This window comes from Eubalaena glacialis, chromosome 20 (genome assembly GCF_028564815.1).
Source record: "Eubalaena glacialis isolate mEubGla1 chromosome 20, mEubGla1.1.hap2.+ XY, whole genome shotgun sequence".
NCBI lineage: Eukaryota > Metazoa > Chordata > Mammalia > Artiodactyla > Balaenidae > Eubalaena > Eubalaena glacialis.
This window is the reverse complement of record NC_083735.1, coordinates 23,581,896-23,606,120: the sequence shown is the minus strand read 5'-3', so window position 1 is coordinate 23,606,120 and position 24,225 is coordinate 23,581,896. Positions and strand designations below refer to the sequence as shown.

Here is a 24,225-nt window from a genome sequence, read left to right as displayed (position 1 = left end):
GTGATTTTAGTCAGTGTGACTTTGTGCAAAATATCCTCAAGAAGGCTCGGCTCATTTTCAAAGTAACAACAACGATAGCAACAAAAAGTGAATGATGAATGTTCAGAAAAAACTAAAAATGAACCTGTCATATGTGTATATTTACTATACACACGTGCCATATATAGCAAAGCAAATGTAGTGTGTGAATTGTGAACATTTGGGAAAGTACTGGTTATGTTTTCTTTTTTTCCAAGTCTAGATTGAAGCAAGCCTGTCTTAGCAATGGATAACTACAATGAAAATGAGCCTGAGATATGTTAAAAGGCCGCCCCTGTAAACATTTCCTCAAAGGGAACAGTAGCAGTTGAGTATGTATCAGTTACTCATACTATATTCATCACTATCGCAATGCTTTATAAAAGACAAACAGCTTATTTCTAGGCTGTCAGGGATTTATAGAATATTGATTTTGTTGAGAACAATCCACTGTCATCCAGTCCCAGGTTGAAATCCAATCTGGCCTTTACCAGTGGGCATTCACTAGGTCTTCTGCTCTGCGGCTGCCGCGGTCTGTGAAGGAGCTTCCGGCTTCATGATCTGGTAGGTGATGAGATACTCTGGGTATGCCTGGAAAGGACAGGAAGCAAAACATATCACCCTCTGGGCAGCTAAAATACTAAAGCCCGACTTTAACGTGGAAGCCTCAGAGGCTGTTGATCATAACCCATACTCCATGTACACCCAAGAGCCTGCGAAGGTCAGCTAATTCACAGGTGCCTGGACAGTTAGGAGGTCCACCTCCATATTTGTATATAAACCTGTGTCAATCCTATAATCCTAGAATTGTTATAATGTTATTTCTACTTTTGAATACTGTAAAATGGTTACACTATACTTATCCCTCACTAGAGAGCCACATGCCATAAACAGGAAAACTAAGGCAAGAAAAAAATCTTTCTCACAGCACCTAGCATAGTGCCGTCACATAGCATGTTTCAGGAAAAGTCTGTTAAATGACAGAATAATTCACTGAACTGATTTCAAATTAATCATAGATGATGATGTAACCCACTGGGCGAGGAGGAAGAAAGGCAACGTGTGCTGAGTCACCAGTAACTCAGAGGCAACAGTTTGGAGGTGATTTTTACAAGTTGACTAGTTAAAGGCAATTTTTACAGGAAAGAAAATGACTCTGATGAAGAACCTCCACCCCCTGTACTCCCTCCTCTTCTGTGTCTTCTTTCTTGTAGTAAAACCGAAGGCTCGGTGCTCACAGTGGGAAGAGCACTTCTTGGTGGGAGCAGGAAGAGGAAGCCTGACCAGGAAGTCGCTACAAACCTTAACCAGAAACCCCTACAAAGACAACTGGAAGGGGGGCAGGGTGAAACCGTGTATACTACCTAGGAATTCGTCAACCCTAACTCTGACATAATGATAAGACTCGACTCCATATTTCAGAGTGGTCTGTGGCTGAAAAATAGTATTCTTTGGTGAGGTAAGTGTTTTGGGGCCCCCAAATAATTTGTTGAAAGCTGACCTAGAGAGAGTAAGATAATGGAAAGAAAGAAGGATTAAAAAACTGGACTGTTTAATACTTAAAATGCAGAAATGAACATGTGATCGATTTATTGAATTATTTCTTTATAATTTTACACCTCTGCAGAAACTGTTATATGTCAGGTGCCTCCGCTTTCCTCATCTATAAATGGGAACAGTAATGACACCAAGATTTTTGTGAGGATTAAACACAAAGATCCTAGAATAGGTTTGGCATAGTAAAAATCTAGTTTGTGTTAGTTATTACTATTAACATTATTATTCTCATTCATTAAAGACTAGTTCTTCTTGAAGAGGTCTCAGTAAGGATTAAAAAAACAAAAAATGTACATATGTTTTGAAAAGTTATAACTGCTTCTCTTCATGTAAGGAACCATTATCACTCATAATATTCTTTTCCAAAAGTCCAGTCTGTTTTGGTTTGACTTAAAAGCAGCAACGGCTTCCATCTTTAGTACATACGTAGCGGGAATAACTAAGACTGACAATCCTCATTACTCCTGACTTTCCAATCCGGAGCGCAATAACTAAATAGTTTGTAGTTTTATTTTATTATAATGTGAACACTGCTTAATTGTTGAAATGGTTTTAAATGGTATTTTAGTTTTTAGTTACTAAAACAAGGTAGGTCAGCTATCTACTGCTAATTCTAGAGTTGGGTATAAAGAATCTAGGAAGGCTCAAAAACTGGTGGAAAAATGGAAAAAAACTGGTTAATCAACCAGACAGTTTAATGGTCAAGAAAATTATCTATTCATCACCAGTACACATATATTGAGCATCTAGTGCGTACAAAGCACTCTGGGGTAAGATATGGACCCTGCTGTCAAGAAGTTTCCCATTTGTTTGGGAAGATAAGCCAGACAGAAAAAGAAGAATTTAAAACTAACCCCAGTGAGCATGTGCTAAGTGTCAAAAATGAGTGTGAAGCCCACTCCTACTTCCTTTTGTCCCAGTGAAATTTAATATCTATGATACTTCGTATGATACATCCTTTTGCTTGCAGAAAAGTTGCTTAAGCAAAGGGATCGGTAATGCAAGCATTTGAATTTTGGTAGTACACTATCTTAGGAGATTCCTGACACATGTAAATTTTAGGCAGATTCTAAGATGCTAATGGTATGAATGACTTACCGGTCCTTATCTCTTGGTTCCTACTCATTAGGCTACTGAATTGCTTCTGTGTACAGACTGAGATAGGAATTAATCACATCAAAGTCCAGAGGGATTTAAGGCAAGGGAATTACTAAACTGTAGGGCTAGAAGGGCCCAGGATAGACCAACAAACATGATTTCCTGTCAAGTCTTACTTTAAACCCATGCTGGTTATAAAAGCATAGAGCATATTTTTAAAGTACCTACAACAAAACATTCAACAACCACCTTTAGTAACTGACTTTCAGAAAATTCTTCTTCACCCAGATCCTCAATGCTACAATTTAAACTCAAATGCTTTCAGTTAATTCTCCACAGAGATGAAGAATCATGCTCCCTTGAATGATTTTGTGTATTTGAAAACCATCCTATAAATCATTGTGTAGTCTTCTGTTCTCCAGGTTAAATAATTCTGCATTGTTCATATCATTTCAGTCAAACAGGCCACATGTCTGAAGCGGCCAATGACCAGAGAATACCTCCTCTATTGTCTAATTTAATGTGAAGCTTAAAGTACAACGCACAAAAAAATTCCTGATACTCTAAGTCCAGTCATATACTAAAATCAGAACTATTTTTCTTTCAAGCACAGTGCAGTTAATTTTCAACACATCTTTTCAATTCCAAAGAAACAAACAATCCCACCAATAATAAATAATACTCCTCGAACCAACCCTCTGAATAAAACATTTACGTATTCTTGAAAGTGTTGATACTAAGGGTGAAAGATGATTTAAGGTATCACTAAGGGGAATGAAAGAAAAGTTAGCAAAGGAAAAGTCCACCATAAATCAGGAGAAATTGCTCATGGGCAGCGACTCAACTAGTAGACATTAGAGTAAACACTGTCCATGTGGGAAGCACCTGGATATGGAAGCACAGGCATGCTCCCCTGAAACAAAACAGCTACTACACACATTTCAGTTTTCAAGGTACTTTTTTCTTTCAAATATGATTTGGACCACATCATTCTCTAAAATTCTTTTAGCAAGAGAATCTAAACAAGTTATCAAGTCAAACTACTTGGGAAATGGTTGAAAGATCGGCAAATACTAGAAATGTAAACCTATTATTAGTATCCCTTATTATTTCTTTCTACCCAAGTGTGAAAGAAATTCTATTTCCCATAGCTAACTTACAAAATCTTGAAAAGTGTATGGTAGAGAAAACTGAAATCACCTATAATCTCAATACCCAGAGATAACTGCTCTTATGTTTTGGTTGATTCTGTGTTTAGCATATACCATGTAAATATACTTTTTAATCACAGGCACATAAATATACTAACATTCATTTAAATCATTCTCTTTTTGTTGAATATTTAGGTTGTTTAAATTTTTCATTATGATAATCAACATAGTGATGAACCTTCTTGTAGGGTTTTTTTTTGGGTGTGATCATCACTGATTCTATCTAAAACAAATTTCTAAGAGTGGAATTACTGAGTCAAAGTGAAAGTGTTTTCTCTAGAGGTAGGGAGTTTCTGATTTAAACAGAAAAATTTGACAAATTTATTCTTTGGTAGTTTTTAAACTTTTATTTGGAAACAACTGCAAAACATATTAAGTTGCAAAAATTAAGCTAGTACCTAAAATACCTGTATACCCTTTACCTACATCCAAATATTGTTAAGGTTTTACTTATCCTATTTGCTTTATCATGTGTACTTCCCCCACCTCTATATATACGAGGCAGACAGACAGACAGATTCAGTTATGTTTTTCCCTGAGCCATTTGAGAGTAAGTAATATACCTCATCATGGTTCTTTATCCCTAAATATGCCAGTATTTATTTCCTAAGAATAGGGATATTCTCTTACATAAATTTTATACTGACGTAATACTTTTATCTACCTATTGTTCATATTTCAATTTTATCAGTTGATCTAATAATGTCCTTTCTCTTCTAGTACCAGATCCAATTTGGGGGCAGAATCTGAAGTTACTTGTCCTGTCTCTTGGGTTTCATTTAATCTGAAAGTTTTCAAAGCCTTTCTCTTTTATAACATTGATATTTTTGAAGAATCCAGTCTTCCCCCCAATTTTTTTTTTAATGGAACATTCTTCATTTTGATTAGACTGAGGTCATACATTCTTGGCTGGAACACTACATAGATGATTTTGGCTCTTCTCAGAATATGACATCTGGAGGCACACTCTGTGTGTATCTGTCCCTCATTGGTGATGTTAATTCTGATCATCTGGTCAAGGTATTGCCCCCTTTCTCCAAAGTATAATTACTGTGGGTTTCCCCCCGTCCTTTGTAACTAATAAGAAGACCATGCACAATCCTCTCCGTATCAAAATTATCCCCTAGATTTAGCATCCATTGATCTAATCTTTACCATGATGGCTGCAAATCTAGTACTCCCTCCTTATCGACCACCTGCCCTTGACTTTCTACTGTAAGCAAAGCCTTCCTTTCCCCTTCATTTATTTATCTATTTGTTATCAGTATAGAAACATAAATTCGTATTCTTTCCAATGTTTTAAAATTTATTACTATACTTATTCTGATGTTCAAACTATCCCAGATTTGGCCAGTGGGAGCCACTTCAAGCCAGCTCTGAGTCCTTGTGACATGCTCCCATCATTGCTTTTGAGCACTTCATTACTTTCTGTTATAACAAGATGTTGTTCCGGGCTCATCTTGTTCCTATTCTGCTCCAGCCCTGGAATTAGCTGTTTCTCCAAAGTTCCTTTTAGTGGGGGTTGGTACTGGAGACCAAGATCTGGTCTTTAGGTGTGCTTATTGCTACTGGGGTTTCTTTGCTTTCAGCAGACAGTGCTAAGAAATACATGCACATATATACTCATGCTTACATATATCTCTTACACATATACCTATACATACATGTTATTTACATGTGTACAAACATACATACAAATACTAGAAAGCATCAGTTCATATCGATACCTCCAATTTCAGTCCGTCCCTAGCGTCATTCTTACCTTATCCCATTCCATATTTATATGTCTCTTCTTCCACAGTGAGAACCCAGCTCCCAAAATTAACACATCAACACATTTACTCATTTGCTCAATCCTAGAATACAGCTAAAAGAGTTTCAATGCTTTGCCCATACCACCACAATCAACAGATCTACTAAATGAAACCCAGGATTTGTTTGCAATTCTTCCCCCTACTCCACACCTGACCCGGCCCAAGACTGTTGGCATATAAGAAAATAGTTTTCATAGTTTACTTGTATATAGTTAATTTCTTCTTTCTCCTTTTTTAGTTTTCTCTAACAGTGTAAAGTATCCATTTGAAATTCAATTAAGTTCAGACAAATTGATTTTTGTTTCTAGACAAATCAGTAGGCATTTAGCAGTATTGTGAGAGTTAAGGCCTGGATTGAAAATGATAGAATGTCCTGTTTGTTGACAATTTTATCTTGGTGCCTCAAGCATTTGGCAGAATTCAATGTACTGTAGCTTTAAGACTCAGAAAGCTATTCTTCTGTGTAAGTACCCTGATCAACTCATGTGACCAGCCTGTGGCAAGTACATCATGAAGATCTTTGAATGGCAGCTACTCTTAGCTCTCCATGCCATGTGGAGGCATGAAAGAGACAAAGCATTAATTCAGAACAGCAGGCCACAAGAGCTGCACGAGATGCCACACCTTTATTTCTCAGCCACCATCTTGTTCACACTGTGTTACCTAAGCTGACAGGTGAATGGTGGGATCTATGTATAAAGATGATATCAAAGAATTTTGGTATGCTCATTTTGAACTGAAGCAACTAATGCTATCAAACTATGTGGTGGATATTTCATTAAATGGTCTTCTTTAACTCTCACGTGGTCTCTGCATTCTGAATCAACTGTTTATGGTAGCTTGGTCATGCTTATTCCACGAGCACCATACCTGCTCTCCTCTGTAGATGACATATTCAGCATAGGCCAGCCCATTCACACTTGGCCTCCCAATGACGGAGTGATGGCCTGGGGGGGCGTGAGCCATTTTCATGGTGCTGAATTGCAGAAAGGACTTGCCAAGGGTCACTCTACAGAAAAGCATTTGTCTGAAGAAAAAAGGAAAGCAATCTTAGAAGGACATAACTGTTAGGTTTACTGATTTTTTAAAAAGCAGTTAATATAAGGCAAGCTAATTTAAATGTCACTTTTGATTTTATGAGTAGGAATAGGATAAGATTTGATATACTGATTTACTATAAGCCGTTAGCAGGCTCAATAGTTATACTTAACATTTAAAGTTTTGGTGTGGTTTAGAAATCAATCACAGAAAACACTTGGTAAGTTTTTGACTAGTGGAAAAAGGACAAATACTAGCAAAAACTGTGTTCTGGAAGGATGCATGTGGCTGAATAGGAAGAAAGTGAAGAAAATAAGCAGATGGCAGCAGCATCTGAAATTAAGAATTGGCTTACTCATTATGAAGAAGTAAAAACTGGGATGAGATAAATAATAATAAAAGGGGGTTATATATAAAAATACTTAGCTTAACTGTATGGCTGGAAATTATACTACCTGAGTGAAACATGAATTGGGGCAGTTGTTAAATATTACAGAGGAGAAGAAAGATTGATTGGAAAGAAAGTGTATTATATAAACTAGGGGTTGGCAAAGTATGGGCCAACATCTAGTCTGCCACCTGTTTTTGTAAATAAAACTTTACTGGAACACATTCTGGAACACATTGCCACACATTCCTTTACATGTCGCCCATGGCTGCTTTTGTACTACAAGGGCAGAGCTGAGTCACTGTGACAGGGGTCATACAGCCTGCAAAGCCTAAAATACTTACTTTGTAGTTCTTTAAAATAAAAGTTTGCAAACCCTTAACAAACACTTTAATAAATATTTTAACTACGCTATAAGATTGGTCACACTGTTAACTGTAAATACCTGTTATTCAATCAAATCGTTTATTTTTAGTAATGGAGTATGATCTTTGCATTGTGACTAATCAGAGATATTATTTTGAGTAAAAATTGTGCCAGACCCAGTTTAATTGAGTCCTGCCTGGGCTGGCTTTTTTAGTGTGATGCTACTGATGACCCTCTGGGATGCTGGCTTGGCATCAACTGTATCCTCTTGTAGGTCCCAGAGGAAAACGTTTGGATCTGCATTAGAAGGAAGCTTTCTGAGCTCTACCTCCACACTGTGGTGGCGCTACAGTGTCATTGGACTCTGCCCGCTCAGCCCGCTGGGCCCACTGCCATGGCTACTCCCAGTGTCCATATGTCACTCAAAGCTTGACCTGACAGGCCCTTGCTTTCTGCCTTTTGCTTCCTGCCCCAGGGTGTCCCTGTTGCTGTGGAGACAAAAGAAGATGCAGGACCTGCCTGGCTGGCCCGCGAGGCTGGTACTAGCTCACGTCTGCTCACCGGCTTGCCTTGTGCCTTGTGTGTGCATCCTGCAGACGCAGCGGCCCCAAGGTGGGACAGCAACGCCCTGGGGAGCAAATGCTGACCAGTGCAAGACAGGCGCCAGCACATAAATTCAGCCCTCTTCCCCCATGATGTACTGCTCTGAGATGTGACAGTTCAGACCGTATGAGTCCAGGTCTCACGGACTGAGCAACCAACTGCACTGGTTATGAAACCGTGGCCAGCTCACCGGTGCACCTCCCAGTCTTTGCTCTGCCTCGTTCTCCGCCTCACTTCCTGCTGTGCCCTCACTCCTGCTCCCCTGAGGTTGCACTTGCCAGGAAAGTGCTAGTTCATAAGCTTTTGCTTCAGGCTCTGTTTTCTAGGAAATCCTGGCCAAGACATAAACATGTGTGTCTAATTTTAATAAGCAACTGTTAATCCACATCTACGTTCACTTTTACTGTTATTTAGCAGTTAGGTTTGAAGCAACAAAGGGAAATTTCTGCAATTATATATCCTTGGGAATTTTTATGCGTTATTAACCACAGCGACCTTAATAGAAAGAAGTTTTCTTCTGGACATAGGGCATCTGTCCTAGAACTGCTGATGGCTACCATTTTTTTCACAACGAAACTGAGAGAGAGAAGTTTTAAGGTGAACAACTATAATGAATTTCATGGTTATATGGGTCTTTCTGAGGTTTCAACTGGATTACAAGGTATCTTACTAACTTGACTTTGCAAAAATAATGCAGCTGGTTAATTTAAAGAGGAATGCAATAAGTTGCAATCTTTGTACAGCACAATTCTTTTTGTATCTTTTCCAATGACAGGAAAGGGAATGGTATTTTTTTCACTGACTTCTGAGAGTTTATTACATTCTCTCAAATTTCTGAGTTTTAAAATCCCATTTAAAAAGCTAATATTCATTTGTTTACTATTAATTCCAAAGTTATATTCTGAGGTTGGACTTCTAACTAATTATATACCCTGCCTTAAAATATCACTAGCAAAGTCAGGAGCAAATTAAAGGTTCTACTTGTTTATAGAAGTTATGTGCTTTAGTTCAAATGTGACTTTAGTTCAAATGTGACTGGAGCTAGAGGTTCTTTGTTCCCCAGAAATAATTCTCAACCTTGTTCTGAATCTGAAGCAAGGAAAGTGGAACCCAGGGAGAAAGCCAAAATGGAGGGAGCTTCACCGTAACCTATGACTCGCTTTTACCACTGCTGTCAGCTCTGCTGTCACTACTCCTATTGGGGCAGGGGCTGATCAGCTATTCCCATCCAACCCCAAAACAGTCCGACTCATTAGGAGTAAGACTGAGGATGACCTGTGACTTCTGCAGAGCCTGAGAAACCAATCTGGTTCATGACTTGAGGCCAGCAACCATTACACAAAAGGCAAGATGATCACCTGTGACATATGTAACACGACCGGTCTTTGTGCGCGGGGCAGCCTGTTCCTCCCCCAATTCCGTAAACGTACTGGTTGCTTTTAGAAGAGTTTTCAGCAAAATAAATCCCAGCACCAAACATTCCTCCTATATATGCATGTCGCTCATCAAACCCTTTATGAATAATGGCATTAATGAAAGGAGAACCTAAAAATATAAAGACAGAAAGATCAGTTTTGAGCGCTTTTCTAGAATCTCAATTAGCTGCATACTATTTGCACTTGGCAGATTGATACTAATTAATAACGCCTAAATGAAAAGTTTATTTTGTAAGATGGTCTCCTTACATACATGATTATCATGTACTAGAATCTTATCAGGGACCCATAGTGTTCACCAAGCAAGGGTGTTATATGGATTTTGCAGATGGCGTGAGATTTTAGATAGCAACGTACAATGCGGCTTTGAAAATACAGATTATTTTACACCCAGTCCTACTTTAAGCAAAACTAGATCATCTAATAAACTAAAACAATTATGCTAAACTACAACAAAAATAATATTTCACTATCTAGATGGCTCAGTGTGCAATTTAAGTTCTGAGACAATTTCAGATAAATTATTTTCACTGTACATGCCTTGGAAAGCCTGTACTAACATGTAATGCATTAGAAAGCTGGTACCAACATGTAATGCATTAGAAAGCTGGTACCAACACGTAGTTAAAAAAAAAAAATCAGAACAAACCATTTTTAACACAACACTAATATAGTCAGTAACACAGGCTTTTCACCCTATTGGAGCTTGCAAACGCCCAGAGGGAACGGCCGTCGGCACGCTCACCGTGAAATAACATGCGCTCGTTATGGTGGTTATGATTCTCCTCAGACACTTCCTTCTGCCTGTGACAGAATCGTTCTCTCAGCTTCTTGTTGACAACTTTTTGAATCTTTAAGGATGAGGAAGAAAGAAGTGAATTAGTGAAATGTATATTAATTGGTAGTTTATGAGTTAAAATAAGAAGTATGTTTTCCTTTAGGGAGGTTCAATTTTTGTTTTTTGTTTTGTTTGCTTAAAACATTATTTAAAAACGCTAAAGTTGCCAGGCCGGTGTAATTCAGTTAATACTCTGGCTTTTAGTGACATAAGTTTCAGCTATAGTTTTTGTTTGTTATTCTGCACCATACCTAGCTATACCTCAAAATCAACCGAGGACTTAATTGAATTTCAGGATACAGGGGCCTACAAATCTGTACTTTCAAAAAGCTCCCCAGGTAATTCTGATGTGCACTGGTGTAATTTCAATAGGTCCATTAACCCAAAGGGTTAACCGAGTTCTCAATTCATTTTATTCATCTTCATGACACCCCTCTGAAAAAAAGCATATGGCAGTCATTTATTCCATGTTATAAATAAGATACTGAGATTAAGAGATACATGCATACTGATATAAACACTGACTCAATTAGATTGAAAATCCAGGCCTTTAATGCTACTTTGAAATAGTGATAACAGAAATTACTGTCAGCTATGGTCCAAATTAGTGGGTGAGCTGGGAGTCTTATCACCATGTTTGCCTCACTAACGCCAGCTGCTCCGGCCTATGTTTGATATTCAGGCAAGCTGTGCAATCCAATTTCCACCCTGAAATTTAAAAAACTTACTCGAATGACATTGTATCTGTTGAAGATGCCACCAGCATTACCACCATCTCTGTGTTCGCGAATTGTACTTTGCATCTATAGAACAAAAGAAAGTAACTTTCTGAAAATACGCCAGTGTGTAATTCTGAAGACATTCCTCCTGTTGTTTTCAAAAGTTCAATTCTATTATATTGTGTCACTGATGAGTCTAAGATTCAGCACTAATAAGTAAATAGGAGTTCACTATAAATTGGTCAACAAGTTTAGTGAAGAAGTATTTCTGGTGAGAAAATAGTCACAGACATAAATATTAAACTTTTGCATTTTCTATTTATTTTCTAATAAAAGCTTTGAAAGGTTTTTCTGTAAACACAATGGGGTAAAATATCACATTAAGTCATCTACATTACTATTTTATGTTCTTGAGGAGAAACAACATTGTGATTAAGTCAAATTAAAACTCCTCACATTGGACAAATACACCATTGGTCTAACGCTAAAAATAAACACAACAAAAATTTTTTTTTAATTTTTATTTATTTATTTATTTATTTATGGCTGTGTTGGGTCTTCGTTTCTGTGCGAGGGCTTTCTCTAGTTGCGGCAAGTGGGGGCCACTCTTCATCACGGTGCGCAGGCCTCTCATTACCGCGGCCTCTCTTGTTGCGGAGCACAGGCTCCAGACGCGCAGGCTCAGTAATTGTGGCTCACGGGCCCAGCCGCTCCGCGGCATGTGGGATCTTCCCAGACCAGGGCTCGAACCCGTGTCCCCTGCATTGGCAGGCAGATTCTCAACCACTGCGCCACCAGGGAAGCCCCACAACAAATTTTTAAAAATCAGGAAATCTTTGTTCCCTAGGTGAAAAATTCCACGTTATCTCTTTACTTTGGGATCTCAAAGTATATCCACACAGATCAGGGGAAGTTGGATATAACGTGTAACTAAGTGGAATAACTTTCTTCTGACACTACTCACCCTACTTCCACTCTCCAAATTAATAATTATGACGGAAAAGTAAAATGTTTTAAAGACCTAAGTTTCTCATAGAATTGACTCAAAGAGTTGATTCTCTATCTTACCGCTCCATTTGTGAACTTAGTCACTACATTTTTGACCTTATTATCAAAATTTACTTACTACTAAGAGAATGATTACACAATAAGACATGAGAAAACAGGATGCTTTCCTGATAAACTGACAAGTACAAGCTGAAATACTACCCTGGGGTAAGGGTCCTAAGTTCCTAGAATGGGAATAATATCAGCACTAATTCGGAGGTGGAAAACAAACAAAAATGTAGGCATGTCTTTCTCTGCAAAACAGTGGAATTAATTCGGAAGTTTATTTATTACGATAATGCCGTTAGGCACTTTGTTTATTATGTGTAAGAAGTGAGGGATAAGCCATCAGATTTCAGAGGGAATCTCTGTGGCATCATCTCTACCAGATAGATAGATTCATACAAATAGCCTTAATATGGTGCTTTAAAATAACCGTGACTGCAGAAATGAAAGGTGACTTGAGTTATGGGGCAGATTTCCTAAGCACTCTTGAAAATTAGGCATATTATTTTATAATCACATTTTATTACTTTGCATGAAAATAAAGATGAGAAGATATTTGCTATCTATGAGGCAAGATGCTCACTCCACATTATTCTTAGGTAGCATTTTAACAATACAAGAAAATAGGGCTTCCCTGGTGGTGCAATGGTTGAGAATCCGCCTGCCAATGCAGGGGACACGGGTTCAAGCCCTGGTCTGGGAAGATCCCACATGCCACGGAGCAACTAAGCCCATGAACCACAACTACTGAGACTGCACTCTAGAGCCCACGAGCCACAACTACTGAAGCCCGCGTGCCTAGAGCCCGTGCTCCGCAACGAAGAGTAGCCACCGCAATGAGAAGCCGGCGCATCGCAATGAAGAGTAGCCCCCGCTCGCCGCAACTAGAGAGAAGTGTGCGCACAGCAACGAAGATCCAACTCAGACAAAAATAAAAATAAATAAATAAATTTATATTTATATAAATTTTATAAATTTATATTAAAAAAAACAATACAAGAAAATAGTTCTAATAGGGTCCTTACTTGTATGAGTTTCAAGAAAGTCTCCAGAATAAAAAGATACATCTGGCCCACCCACTGGCAATCCTAGGGTTATGATGTGAAAGCAGTGTGGTATAGTTCTACTCTATAGTCCTATCTTAATGTTGGCAATACGCCACCACAATGACTAAGGGAGACAGAATAATAGATAGGCAAGCGACCGTAAGTTAATGTAAGACAAGCCTACCTCTCTTGGAAAAAGAGGTTTAAGCACAGATTTCAGGAAAAGATAATTAAAAATTTTCATGTGCATTACCTCTTCTTCTACTGACTGATATTCTTTATCTTCTGGAGCAAGATCCAGCAAAATAGTTCCCTGATTAACACAGTGAAAAGTCAAATAAGGATTGGTGCCTGCAGGAAAGAAAAATTAACATATTAAACAAAGGTCCACACTCTTCAGGCTCTATTTTGGGGAACACTTGTCATAAATAACAGATATTTTGGAACAAGTCTAATGTATGTGCAATTTGAACCTAATATATAAGGTTGTATTAAGCAAGTACATCCAAAGACAAGAGAAGTAATGGAGATGTGTTTGGGGTTCAATTTGATCTGTTCTTACAGAGGTCCTTGTACATACACACAGCAGGCTCAACAATTATTTGTTGAACTGAACTCAATCATGAACATACATGATGCTGATACAAAAGAAAACACAGTGTGATTACAATGTAGTGTGGTCTAAAATATAAGAATTATCCTCTAAAAGAATTATTATCTGTGAGATGACTTGAAATGGTCACTTATAATAAGTTTAAAATACATTGTTCTTGTTAATTTCATTACCCATGTTGATTTAGTACAAATAAGCAAGACTCAAGCTCAACACCTGTTAACGTTTAGTTTCATGTCACTCTTGCAATTTTATTACCTCTGTAGACTAAATGACTAATTCAAGTTGTTTCCTTTTTCTCCCTTTGCTTTCCTATAGCGAAAGCACTTCTAACAAACAGAGAACAGGGAGGCACACAAAGGAGAAAGATAGGCGTGTAACAGCAAAGTACAATGGAAAAAGACTGAGCTGACAGTTGTGAGGGAGGGAAAAAGACACAAGATAAGGTAAGAGAGAAAGGTCAGATTATGAAAAGCCATGCTATGAACATCTGATTTTATCCTAAAAGCAACAGCATTCTATTGAAGGATTTTAAGCCCTGGAAAGATATGATCATACAGTCATTTTGAAAAGTGTCTTCTGGTTACAGTGTAGGGAAGGTACCAGAGGGGAGGCACAGGTGACTGCTGGAGATAAGCTGGAAGGTGGTTGTGAGAGTCCAGGAGAGAGATGACAGTGACAGGGATTAGGTGACAGCAGTGGGAAAGGACAGAAGCACAGATTCCAGAGATATTTAGGATACAAAGTGTTGGGGGAGAGGGAAGAGTGACTCTGATTTCTAGCTAAAGCAACGAGAGGGAGAGCGAGGTCAAGGATGGAGACGGGGAGGCAGGAGGTGCCACCCCAGCTGAGTGCACGAGCTCTGGGGTCAGGCCACCTGAGCAAATGGCAGCCTGGACACTTATCTTGTACCACTAATTTCTGAAATCTATTTATTTTTTAATAGCTTACCTTGTTGTCCACCTAAGAGTCTTTCTACTCCCTTGATTAATTTATGGCGGTGTCCGTATGCATTGATGCCTATTTCTTTCAACTCTTCATGACCCATATCAGCCAACACATCTAGTGTAATCTGAAAAACGAATCAAAATTAATTGCTAAATCTTTAACAGTTCCTCAGATGATGAAAACTCTTCCATTTGCCTTCAATGCTATAGCATCCAGTCAAATTAAGAAGATTCTTCTGTTTCCTTTATAAGCATGAACTTACAATCTTCTTAAAGTTGCCCCCATAAACTTATCAGCTTTTTGCTCACTTGAAATACTCCCTAATTTGCTTTCAGTCAACGGAGAATTAAAATGGGAGAAAAAATGCTATAGAAGTATAAAATGATCATTGCTATTTTTCCTTTTGATTATTTAATTCTACCACATTTTGCTTGCCTCAAGATATAAGAGGGAACAACCAGTAGCCTGAAAATGGGGAAATACCAGATCCCAATATCCAGAAGGTAGCAGAGGTGAATGGTAGGGAACGGGAGAGGTGTTCAGCATAATGAAACAGAAGAAGCTTTAGGGAAGTAGCATTTATATAAAAATAAGAAAGAACTTCCTAGTGCTAAGAAGTATCCGAGCATGGAAAAGGCTGCTTTAGAAAGTAGTAAGATTTATATCACAAGCATTTAGTTAGATTACAGACCATTTTATATAGAAACTATATAAAGAATTCCAATTTGGAGAAGAAAAAAGAGAGTAGATAGATGGTTTTTAAGCTCTCTTCTAAATTCTCAGATCTAACAATCCCTGAAGCCTAACATACATTCTATTTTTGTACAACACAATGGTGTTAAATTTTTGGTTATTCGTCCCCGTAGATGGAGATGGTTAGCTGCCACGACTCAAAATTACCAGATTCCTTTGTTGACTACAAGGAACTGTGACTCTACCGTCACCCAGTGGTAGTGTTCTGAAGGCACAGGGTGAAATCTTGGGCGGCCACATTTCTTGAGGGATGAACTGCAATTTTCAGCTCAGAAGAAGCTGGCCCTCTGACAGCCCAAATACTACTTCACAAGATTAGCCATTGATTTTCTCTTTCTTCTGGAAACTGAGAAATCCTTTGAGAGACACTCTTTTTCCCACTCAAACAAGATATTTTTATCTATCCATAGCTCTCTCTACCTTTATCCTTGCACATAGCATTTTAAAAAACTGACATATTAGGCCTGGAGCTCTGATGATTTTTATTGTCAAAATGAAATACTATATAATGAGTCCGATCTCCTCAGTGCAAAAAGCATACATCATTCATTCTTGGAAATAATTTACTTTATTGCTCCTAAGTGGCCATTTAAGAAATAATCGCTCCATTGCACAAAATGGGCAGTTCACTTCCAATCACCCGAAGGAAGTTTTCAGCAGAGCTTTTAAAAAGCAACAGTTCTGAAATATGCATCTTTGAGACAGAATAGATCACAACATAATAGGAGTCTTTACATTTTTAGCTAGATGTGATTTTAATATAATTTGGAAACCATGCACAAGGTTTACTACGTTACTGATATTCCATTTTTTTTTCTTCTAAACTTCACATAAGGTTGACATAAAAACAGGATCTCATATCTATGTGGTAGCTTCAACTTAAAGAGTCCTTAGCTTTTCTGAATTGATACGTTATAGTGTATGTCTGAAAGAAGCAGAAACCAGGCCAGCAAAACATAGTATTAGCTTCTAGAGAAGAAATGGAGAACATTTGATACATTTGTTCATTATATATAGCTCCAATTGTGAATGAAATGAATACCTTATTTAATACTTACAATGATTCATGAAATACTATTACTGTCCTTATGAGAAAATTAAGGCACAGTGAAGCCATGAAAATAGTACACAGAGGAGCTGAAATGAATTGCCATACTTGTCTTTCCTCTTGCTTTTCTTAAAAAGGATGACTAAAAAGCTAAAATAACTAAACATTAAATTTAGTTGCTTTGAGTTACATGGTACCCTATTTGTCCTCATATTTCTCAGAATTGGCAACTGGAAAACCTTAAATGACAAGCTAAAGAATTTACATTTATGTTCACTAATCATTCATTCATACATAATATATTTAATGAGTACCTTCTGTATGCTAGATATTTCCAAAAAAGTAACTAATTAAACATTTCATTTAATTCTAAAACAACCCACTTCAGCTCAGAAAGGTAAATAACTGGTCCAAATTGGTAGTAAAAGAGTGGAGCCAGGGAACAAACAGAATCCTACCACTACAGATCATGCTATTTCCTCTACCAAGGAGATAAAAGGTAAACACAAATATTTGGTAAAGGTTGGTAAATGTTTTGGAGGAACCCCTATGGGAACTCTTAGGAAGATTACTTACTGGCTTGAGGCTACAAGTAGGGGAGGGAACAAAGAAAGGACTAGGAAGGGGGTCAGGAAAGGTTCTTACAAGAAAGTAATAATTCAGCTAAGGAAGAGGACTTAGGCAGAGGAAGAAGGGAAGGGTGTTTAAGACAAAGGGAAGAGCATGTGCAAAAGGAAAATCAAGTGAGAGACTATAGAACATTTGAGAGACTCTAGTAATAAAGTTCATAATGATTAGCGTATAATGTATATACAGGAATAAAAGAAGGGATGGACAGAGCAGCAGGGTAAGAGCAGATCTAATGGGCTTTACACACCAAGTTAAGACAGTGTCCTAAATGTCCAAGAACACCTTTTCAGCAGAGCAGAACAAAGTTGTCTTTCAGGAGGATGGTGGTACGAAGGGCAGATCTGGAAGGGAAAGTGACTGAGAACAAGATGATGACAGGGTGGAGTGGATTGGAAGGGATGAATCGGAGATCAATTTCAAAGGGACAGATGACAGGACCTGGTAAATAGAAACGGTTAAGGAGAAAAAAAAAATGGGGGTAAAGATTATTCCAAAATTCTGAAGCTGAGTGAATATGAGATTATTGTGTTAATAAAAGAAATGGAAATAACTGGAAGTAAAACAGGCTAGTTGGATTTTAGATATGTTTCTCCAAGATTCAAGGCTTTTATACTGCTAGAAATATTTTTCTGAAAATTATCTTTAAATTAACTCATTTTAAAAAAACACAAAACCTTAACTTAGTTACATCCAGGAAATTACAAGTTTGTTGGGCCAGTTATTTATATTTAGCACACATTAAAACCAAATTATAATCTTTAAAATAAATATTATCCATGTATCAGCTAAGTCATCTTGCACATAAAGCAAATGTCACTTCAAGAGTGTTACTTTAAGAAGGGTTGCCTCTTGTTTCTAAGATTTATTCATTTTCTCTGGGGTGGAGTGAGAAGAATTGGAGTTTTAATGAAAAAGGCCTTTCTTTTACTTGGGCTTAAAAGATTGCAGGCTAGAGTAACAGTAATTAGAACTAACTTTACAATCATGTTCATAATGAATTTCTTGAGTCCACGCCTTTGTCTTCAGATTCTGAAATAAAAATTTATATGGTCACTTTTCATGAAAGGTGTGGACCATAAATATGTTCACAAGGAATCTTCCAAGTCATGGCATTTATGTTCCAGGAACTGCAATGTAAATCAAATCAGTCTTTCCCACAGAAAAAGTATTCTAGTCAGGAAGCTATGTTATAGAGGAAGGGCCAAAGTGACACTGGTACTATACTTAACTAACTATAAAGGACATAGGTATATATTATTTAATATAGAACTGGCAAAGTATATATGACAAACAAGTCAAGTTAGTTAAGAGACTTCTGAGAGAATAACTGTGAAGGTAAGAGGTGAGGCTATGATGCTATGATTCAGAGGAAGGAAGTTTCCCTGGAACCAGAAATAAAAGAACTATGTTCCCCACTCCACTGAGAGAGAAGAATCTATCAGTAGGAACAGAGGCAATAAGATATTATGTGTCAGAGCATCTCAGGAAACAGAATGACTCTGCCTTAAGCTCAGTAGACATGAACTAAATGGCTACAATACATACACCCTAACACTTTCCCTCACCTCACAAATACCTTGCCCTCATCATATATTACCGGACTGACATGTTAATGGCAGAATGTTAATGGCAGAAAATCCTCTGGGTAAGTTATGGAAAGGGTTACAGAAGGTATTACTCTATAACTAAAGGCTAGTCAAGTAACAATTGTAGTTAAAATAAAACTTTGATTGCTTGAAGATTGGGCCAAAAGACAGTCACACAGAGTTCAATACAATGAATGGCAATATCATTTGTCTGGAGGAAAGAACTATGCTAGGTAATATACATTAAATGGAAGAGTCAACATATTGATAAAAAAAAAAAAGATACAGAAATTATTCTGGCAAAAGGAAAATCAATGGAACCATTTACCCAGAACAAAACTGAAGTGAAAAAGATAACAATGAAACTGATGAAACCAGGATAAGCTGTCAAAAGGACCAACTGTTAAGACTAAACTATTAAACTATTAAAATCAATAAAATGAGATAACCAGGCCACAGGAAATCAGTTACTATAAAAGAGACTATATAAAGTAAAACAGAAAAAAGAAAACATAAAATTATGATGCGAACTGACTAAAAGCGTAGAAACTGAACTCTTTTGAAAAACGGTTAATTGGAATTATTTGAATTAGCGTCTTTGTTTTTATTAAGCAAAGATATGTGAAATTTCACAGTTATTGTGGATATGATTTGGGAAGAAGGGAGATGGCTGGAATATGGCTTTAGCAGAGGATACTGCTTCTAAAACAGCTTTAATACCTTAAAGGGAAGGATAAGGGAAAAAGAGTCTTACTGTTTAGGCTATTCTCATAAGAAATCTCCAAACCAGAGGGTGAATCAATGGCAGGTGAAGCTTAAAGGAAAAGGAAATTATTATAGCAGTTTATGAAGTCCTCCCCACCAGACAGAAGACACAACTGATGTTTCATTAAAGTATATTTTAAAAACTGGCACAGAAGCATCTGACTGGGAATTTTAACTACCTGGACTTTTGAAAGTAGTAGTATATTTTACAGGTAAGGCAAGTGATAGGTTAAATGCCTTAATCAGAATCAAGGTCTTCTTTTAGTCCAGTGCTATTTCTACCCAACTGTTTTGATCATCAAGAGCATTAAAGATCAACTACAATATATAATATGAAGAAATTCAGCTAAAAAAAAAAAGACATTAGAAAATCTTAACATCGTAATTGATATGAAAAAGACCTGGGGTTTTCAATTAACTCTAAACTGACTATATGCTTACAAAGAAATCAGATGGGGCAAAGAGACCAGCGAAGAATTTGGACACTATATCCATATAAAGAATAACTGAAAAAGAAGATGAATTTATGCTACATTAGGAGAAACTCTGTAAGGATGGGTGGGTGGTTGGTTGGAAGGGTAAATCCATGATAAGTTGACTAGGTCTTAGAAATATAAGAAGGGCTATATTATGTTGTAGTGAGCTGAATGGTGGCCCTCAAAAAGGTATGTCCATGTTCTAATCCCCAGAACTTGCAAAGAATCTTTTTTGAAAAACTTTTTTTACATCTTTGCAGATGTAAATTCAGTTAAGGATCTTGAGATAAGGAGATCATCTAGGACTATATGGGGAGGCCTTAAACTCAATACAAGTGTCCTTACAAAAGACACACAGAAGAGAAGACAGACACAGAGAAGGCACGGTGAAGATAGAAGCAGAGATTGGAAGGATGTGGCCAGAAGCCAAAGGGGCCTAGAAGCTGGCAGAGGCATGGGGCAGATTCTCCCCTAGAGCCTCTGTAGGGAGTGCAGCCCTGCCGACACCTTGATTTTGAACTTCAGGCCTCCAGAACTGTGAGGGGATAAATTTCTGTTGTTTAAGCCACAGATTTGTGGGAAATTGTTATGGCAGCCCTATGAAACTAATGCTAGTCTAATATGTAGACTAGAGGTTAGATTTCTGTGCAAAACAGGGTAAAATGTAAACATAAGATTAATAGATTATACATGGGGCAGATTTGGGTGCACTTTAAATTACAAGCATTTTATCATACCTGCCCAAATTGTAACAAGTTATTGTCCCACATGGATATAAAAAGGGTAATTCCTACATCTGGGAGAAGGACTTAGTGACCTCTAAAGATCTTTCCCATTCTAAGACTCTATGTGTATTAGTAATAGTCAAGTCAAACTCAGGAATTTATTATTTGATAGTTAATGGTAATAAAATCATACAGTGATAAGTTAAAAACTCATTATCCTGTATAAAAACAGAATGACAAATAGAAGGATCTTAATTCATAAACACCCTAATGATGACTTCATACTAAGACCTTCACAGCCATTTCAGATATATCTGAAAATAGGCTAAGTCTATAAGCATATGGCCAAGTTTTGGTTCAACATTATTTTAGGCTCCAACTAGACAATGGAAACTTCATAAAGAAGCAATTTTTAAAACGTACACTTGCCCAAGAATTATTTTGCTATCCAATTTAATGGATAATTGCTTCATGAAGATTTTGCTAAATAGTTAACATAAAAATTTCTCACTAGTTTTAAGTGCAGTCTAGTCACATTAGTAATAAAATGAGATGAATAATGGCTAACACTTTTTGGAAACAAAATAATGAGGAAAGATTTTGAAAACATTCTTTTGCAGGGGTTTCATGGCCTAAGTTTTGATATGTAATAAAACATATTGAGCCAGACTGCTTATAAAGATACAACAAAATAACAGACTCTAATCATCTGTTAGACAATTTTGGAAAGAAGTATAAAATACTAGATTCCTCTAGCTTTTTCAGAAATTTGTTTTGAGTTTTAAAAGAGCAGCGAAGAAGCAAAAAAGAAAGAACAAGTGGCAATTAATAACTCTAAATATTAAATTAAAAAGACTCAACTATATATGAGAGCTTACCTGTTCTGTTTCAAAGATGTCCCGAAGGTGTTCAAGACCAAGGCTTTTCAGGAACTGGCTAATATTCATGTCAAGACCAGCAACTAAAACAGACACACATTAAAGTTTTTCAGAAAGAAGTTTATCAATCTAAAGGAAGTTCCAGTATTTATTTAAAGCCGCGGCTCTTTGACACCCTTGGCTGTGCAGATGATTTTACTTCAAGTTATCTCTGAATTTGATGGGGAAATAAAAGCAGAGTTTATCTTATCAGTAGTACTTAATATTATAAAGCATAATATAATGCTTTTAGTGAAATATTTAACAGTGGAATTTAAAAATCCAAATTTATCAGCTATTGTTTCAGTTTTCATTTCTTACATAATCTCTCAGTATTTTTCTGATATAATTTCAGTAATAAGACTCACTCAGTTCAATAAGATACTATGGTTGGAAAAGGATATACTGGGATATACATAAGTAAGAACAAAGTAGATGCCAAAGAATTTATTCTACGAAGACATATTTCTTATAAGCTGTTGTGTACATGAAAACTTACAGACAGGATGTCTTTAAGTGAGGTGTTCAATAATTACCAATAGAAAAGTGAATCTGTTCATTTAAAACCGCAAAACCAACACGCGTTCACAGGTGTACTTGCCTTCTCCTTCCTTCCTTTCTGCGCCCGCTGCGCCATCCCCAGCGTTAGACGCTCCTCCTACTGCCAATTCTGCTAAGGGGCCGGTGAGGTTGTCTATGCTGCTAGCAGCAGACAGGCAGGAGGGGGTGGATGCTGGTGAGATCAGAGAGGCACTCACTACAGTAGCCTGAGGTTTAAAACAGGTAGGTAAGGCCTCTGGGGGCATGGCGTCTATCAGCAAAGCTCTGATATCGTCAGCCTAAAAAAATAAATAAATAAAATAAAATAACACAAAAAAATTACCTTTTAAAACAGTAAGTTTCTCACTAAGGACAAAATGCTTAGTGAATTTTTCCTTTAATGGATGCTCCATTATTCCCTATTGGTTCCTGATCATTCTTTCCTCCTTCCTTCTCTGATCCACAGCTCCAAAGAGTCCCAGTAGTTTCAATAGGTAGAATGGAGAAACTATACAATTTTTAAAAAATATTTCACCTTTTGAAGATCTAATGTGCAGCTTGGTGACTATAGTTAATAATACTGTACTATATTCTTGAAATTTGCTGAGAGTAGATCTTAAGTATTCTCACCGCACACAGAAAAAAGTTAACTATGAAAAAAATCCAAGAATGTGAACTATGTTGACTCCTAGAAATACTTTTTAACACTAAATGAAAAGTGTGCACACAATTGTTCATACTTATTACACATGTATTCAAAGGACATGTAAATTAAAGATTTGAATAGAGTTAAAAAAATAAAATATTTCATCTTTCATCTAAAAAGGAGCACATTTTAGAATGCTGATTCTCAATCATCTCTTCTTTAGAAGGAGTTTCCATACATAGTATGTTTTGGTTATGCTTAACTACAATAATTTTTGTTCAGTTATTTAGTGCATACTTAATAATTTAATGTACAATTAAAATCTGGTGAAATTTTAAAGGGACAGCACTTATTTTGTCTAGCTTATTCACGAACTCTACAGTCTGCTAGGCACAACTGCTGTTAGAGTATGTGGGAGATTGCCCCCCAGGAGAGCCAGCTATCAATTCTTTCTTCCGTGTACATCTGTGCCCCTCCTTCCATCAGAGGTGGCACCTCCCCTCCCTGGAATCTGGGTTGCCTATGAGTTTCTGTGACCAATAGAATGTAGAGGAAGTGATGTTCTGAGGCTTTTGAGCCAGGCTTTAAAAGGATTGGCAGTTTCTACTTCGTTTCTCTTAGAAGTCATCTTCCCATGCTGTAAAGAAATTTGAACTAGACCACTGAGTGTGAGATACTACGCAGAGAGAGGTACTGTAGGATTTAAGGCCATCCGAGATGCTGCAGCCTCAGCTGAGCTCCCAGCTAAAGGGAGCTGCCAGCATAGCAGAACTGCCTAGCTGAGCCCAGTCAACCCAGAGGATGGTGAGGAATTATAACTGTGAGTGGCACTGTATTAGCCACTCACTTGGTTTTGGTTAAGCTACTAAGTGTTTTGAAAATTGTTTGTTACTCAGCAACAGATATATAAAACAGAATGTGGCTTAGAAAAGTATTTTTCGTTAAAAAATTCTAAATTATGTGACCATACAGTAACTCCCTGATTTCCAGAAAATTCAGGAAAGATGTTTCTGTACTGTGTTTAATTCTGTAGTTAAATAGCATTTAACCACAAAAATTTAATTCTTGATTTTGAAACTATTTCTACAATATATCAGTTTACTTTTCCATCTTCAGAAGAATGATATACTGCTTAGAAGATAATTTTTCTTTGACTATCTCACCCCCCTCAGGTAAATTACCATGAACATCAGATGCTCTAGAACAATAAGCCAAAGGAGAAGGTGTTAAGATATTTTACGAATACAATCTATATACAAGTTTTTCTATGATTCATGTTTTCCCTCCAAGTTAAGTATGGCAAAAAAATTAACTTACTGCTTAGTTTGCCCTAATAGTTTTAAATTATATAAAAATGAGAACTTAAAAAAATTCATAAGGAAGGACATTTGTT

At 37.1% G+C, this 24,225-nt stretch overlaps 1 protein-coding gene across 1 annotated transcript in view; it reads right to left on the bottom strand.

The window, feature by feature from the left end:
• Positions 1–375: 375 nt before the first annotated feature.
• TNKS (tankyrase) overlaps positions 376–24,225 on the bottom strand; it is a 179,374-nt gene continuing 155,524 nt past the window's right edge. The window contains exons 19-27 of the mRNA XM_061177564.1: positions 22,248–22,485; positions 21,608–21,690; positions 14,750–14,870; positions 13,439–13,536; positions 11,096–11,170; positions 10,275–10,380; positions 9,452–9,638; positions 6,569–6,725; positions 376–609 (exon numbers count right to left, since the gene is read on the bottom strand). Of these exons, the coding sequence (XP_061033547.1) occupies positions 523–609; positions 6,569–6,725; positions 9,452–9,638; positions 10,275–10,380; positions 11,096–11,170; positions 13,439–13,536; positions 14,750–14,870; positions 21,608–21,690; positions 22,248–22,485 (1,152 nt within the window). The 3' untranslated portion in view covers positions 376–522. The remainder of the gene's footprint in view (positions 610–6,568; positions 6,726–9,451; positions 9,639–10,274; positions 10,381–11,095; positions 11,171–13,438; positions 13,537–14,749; positions 14,871–21,607; positions 21,691–22,247; positions 22,486–24,225) is intronic.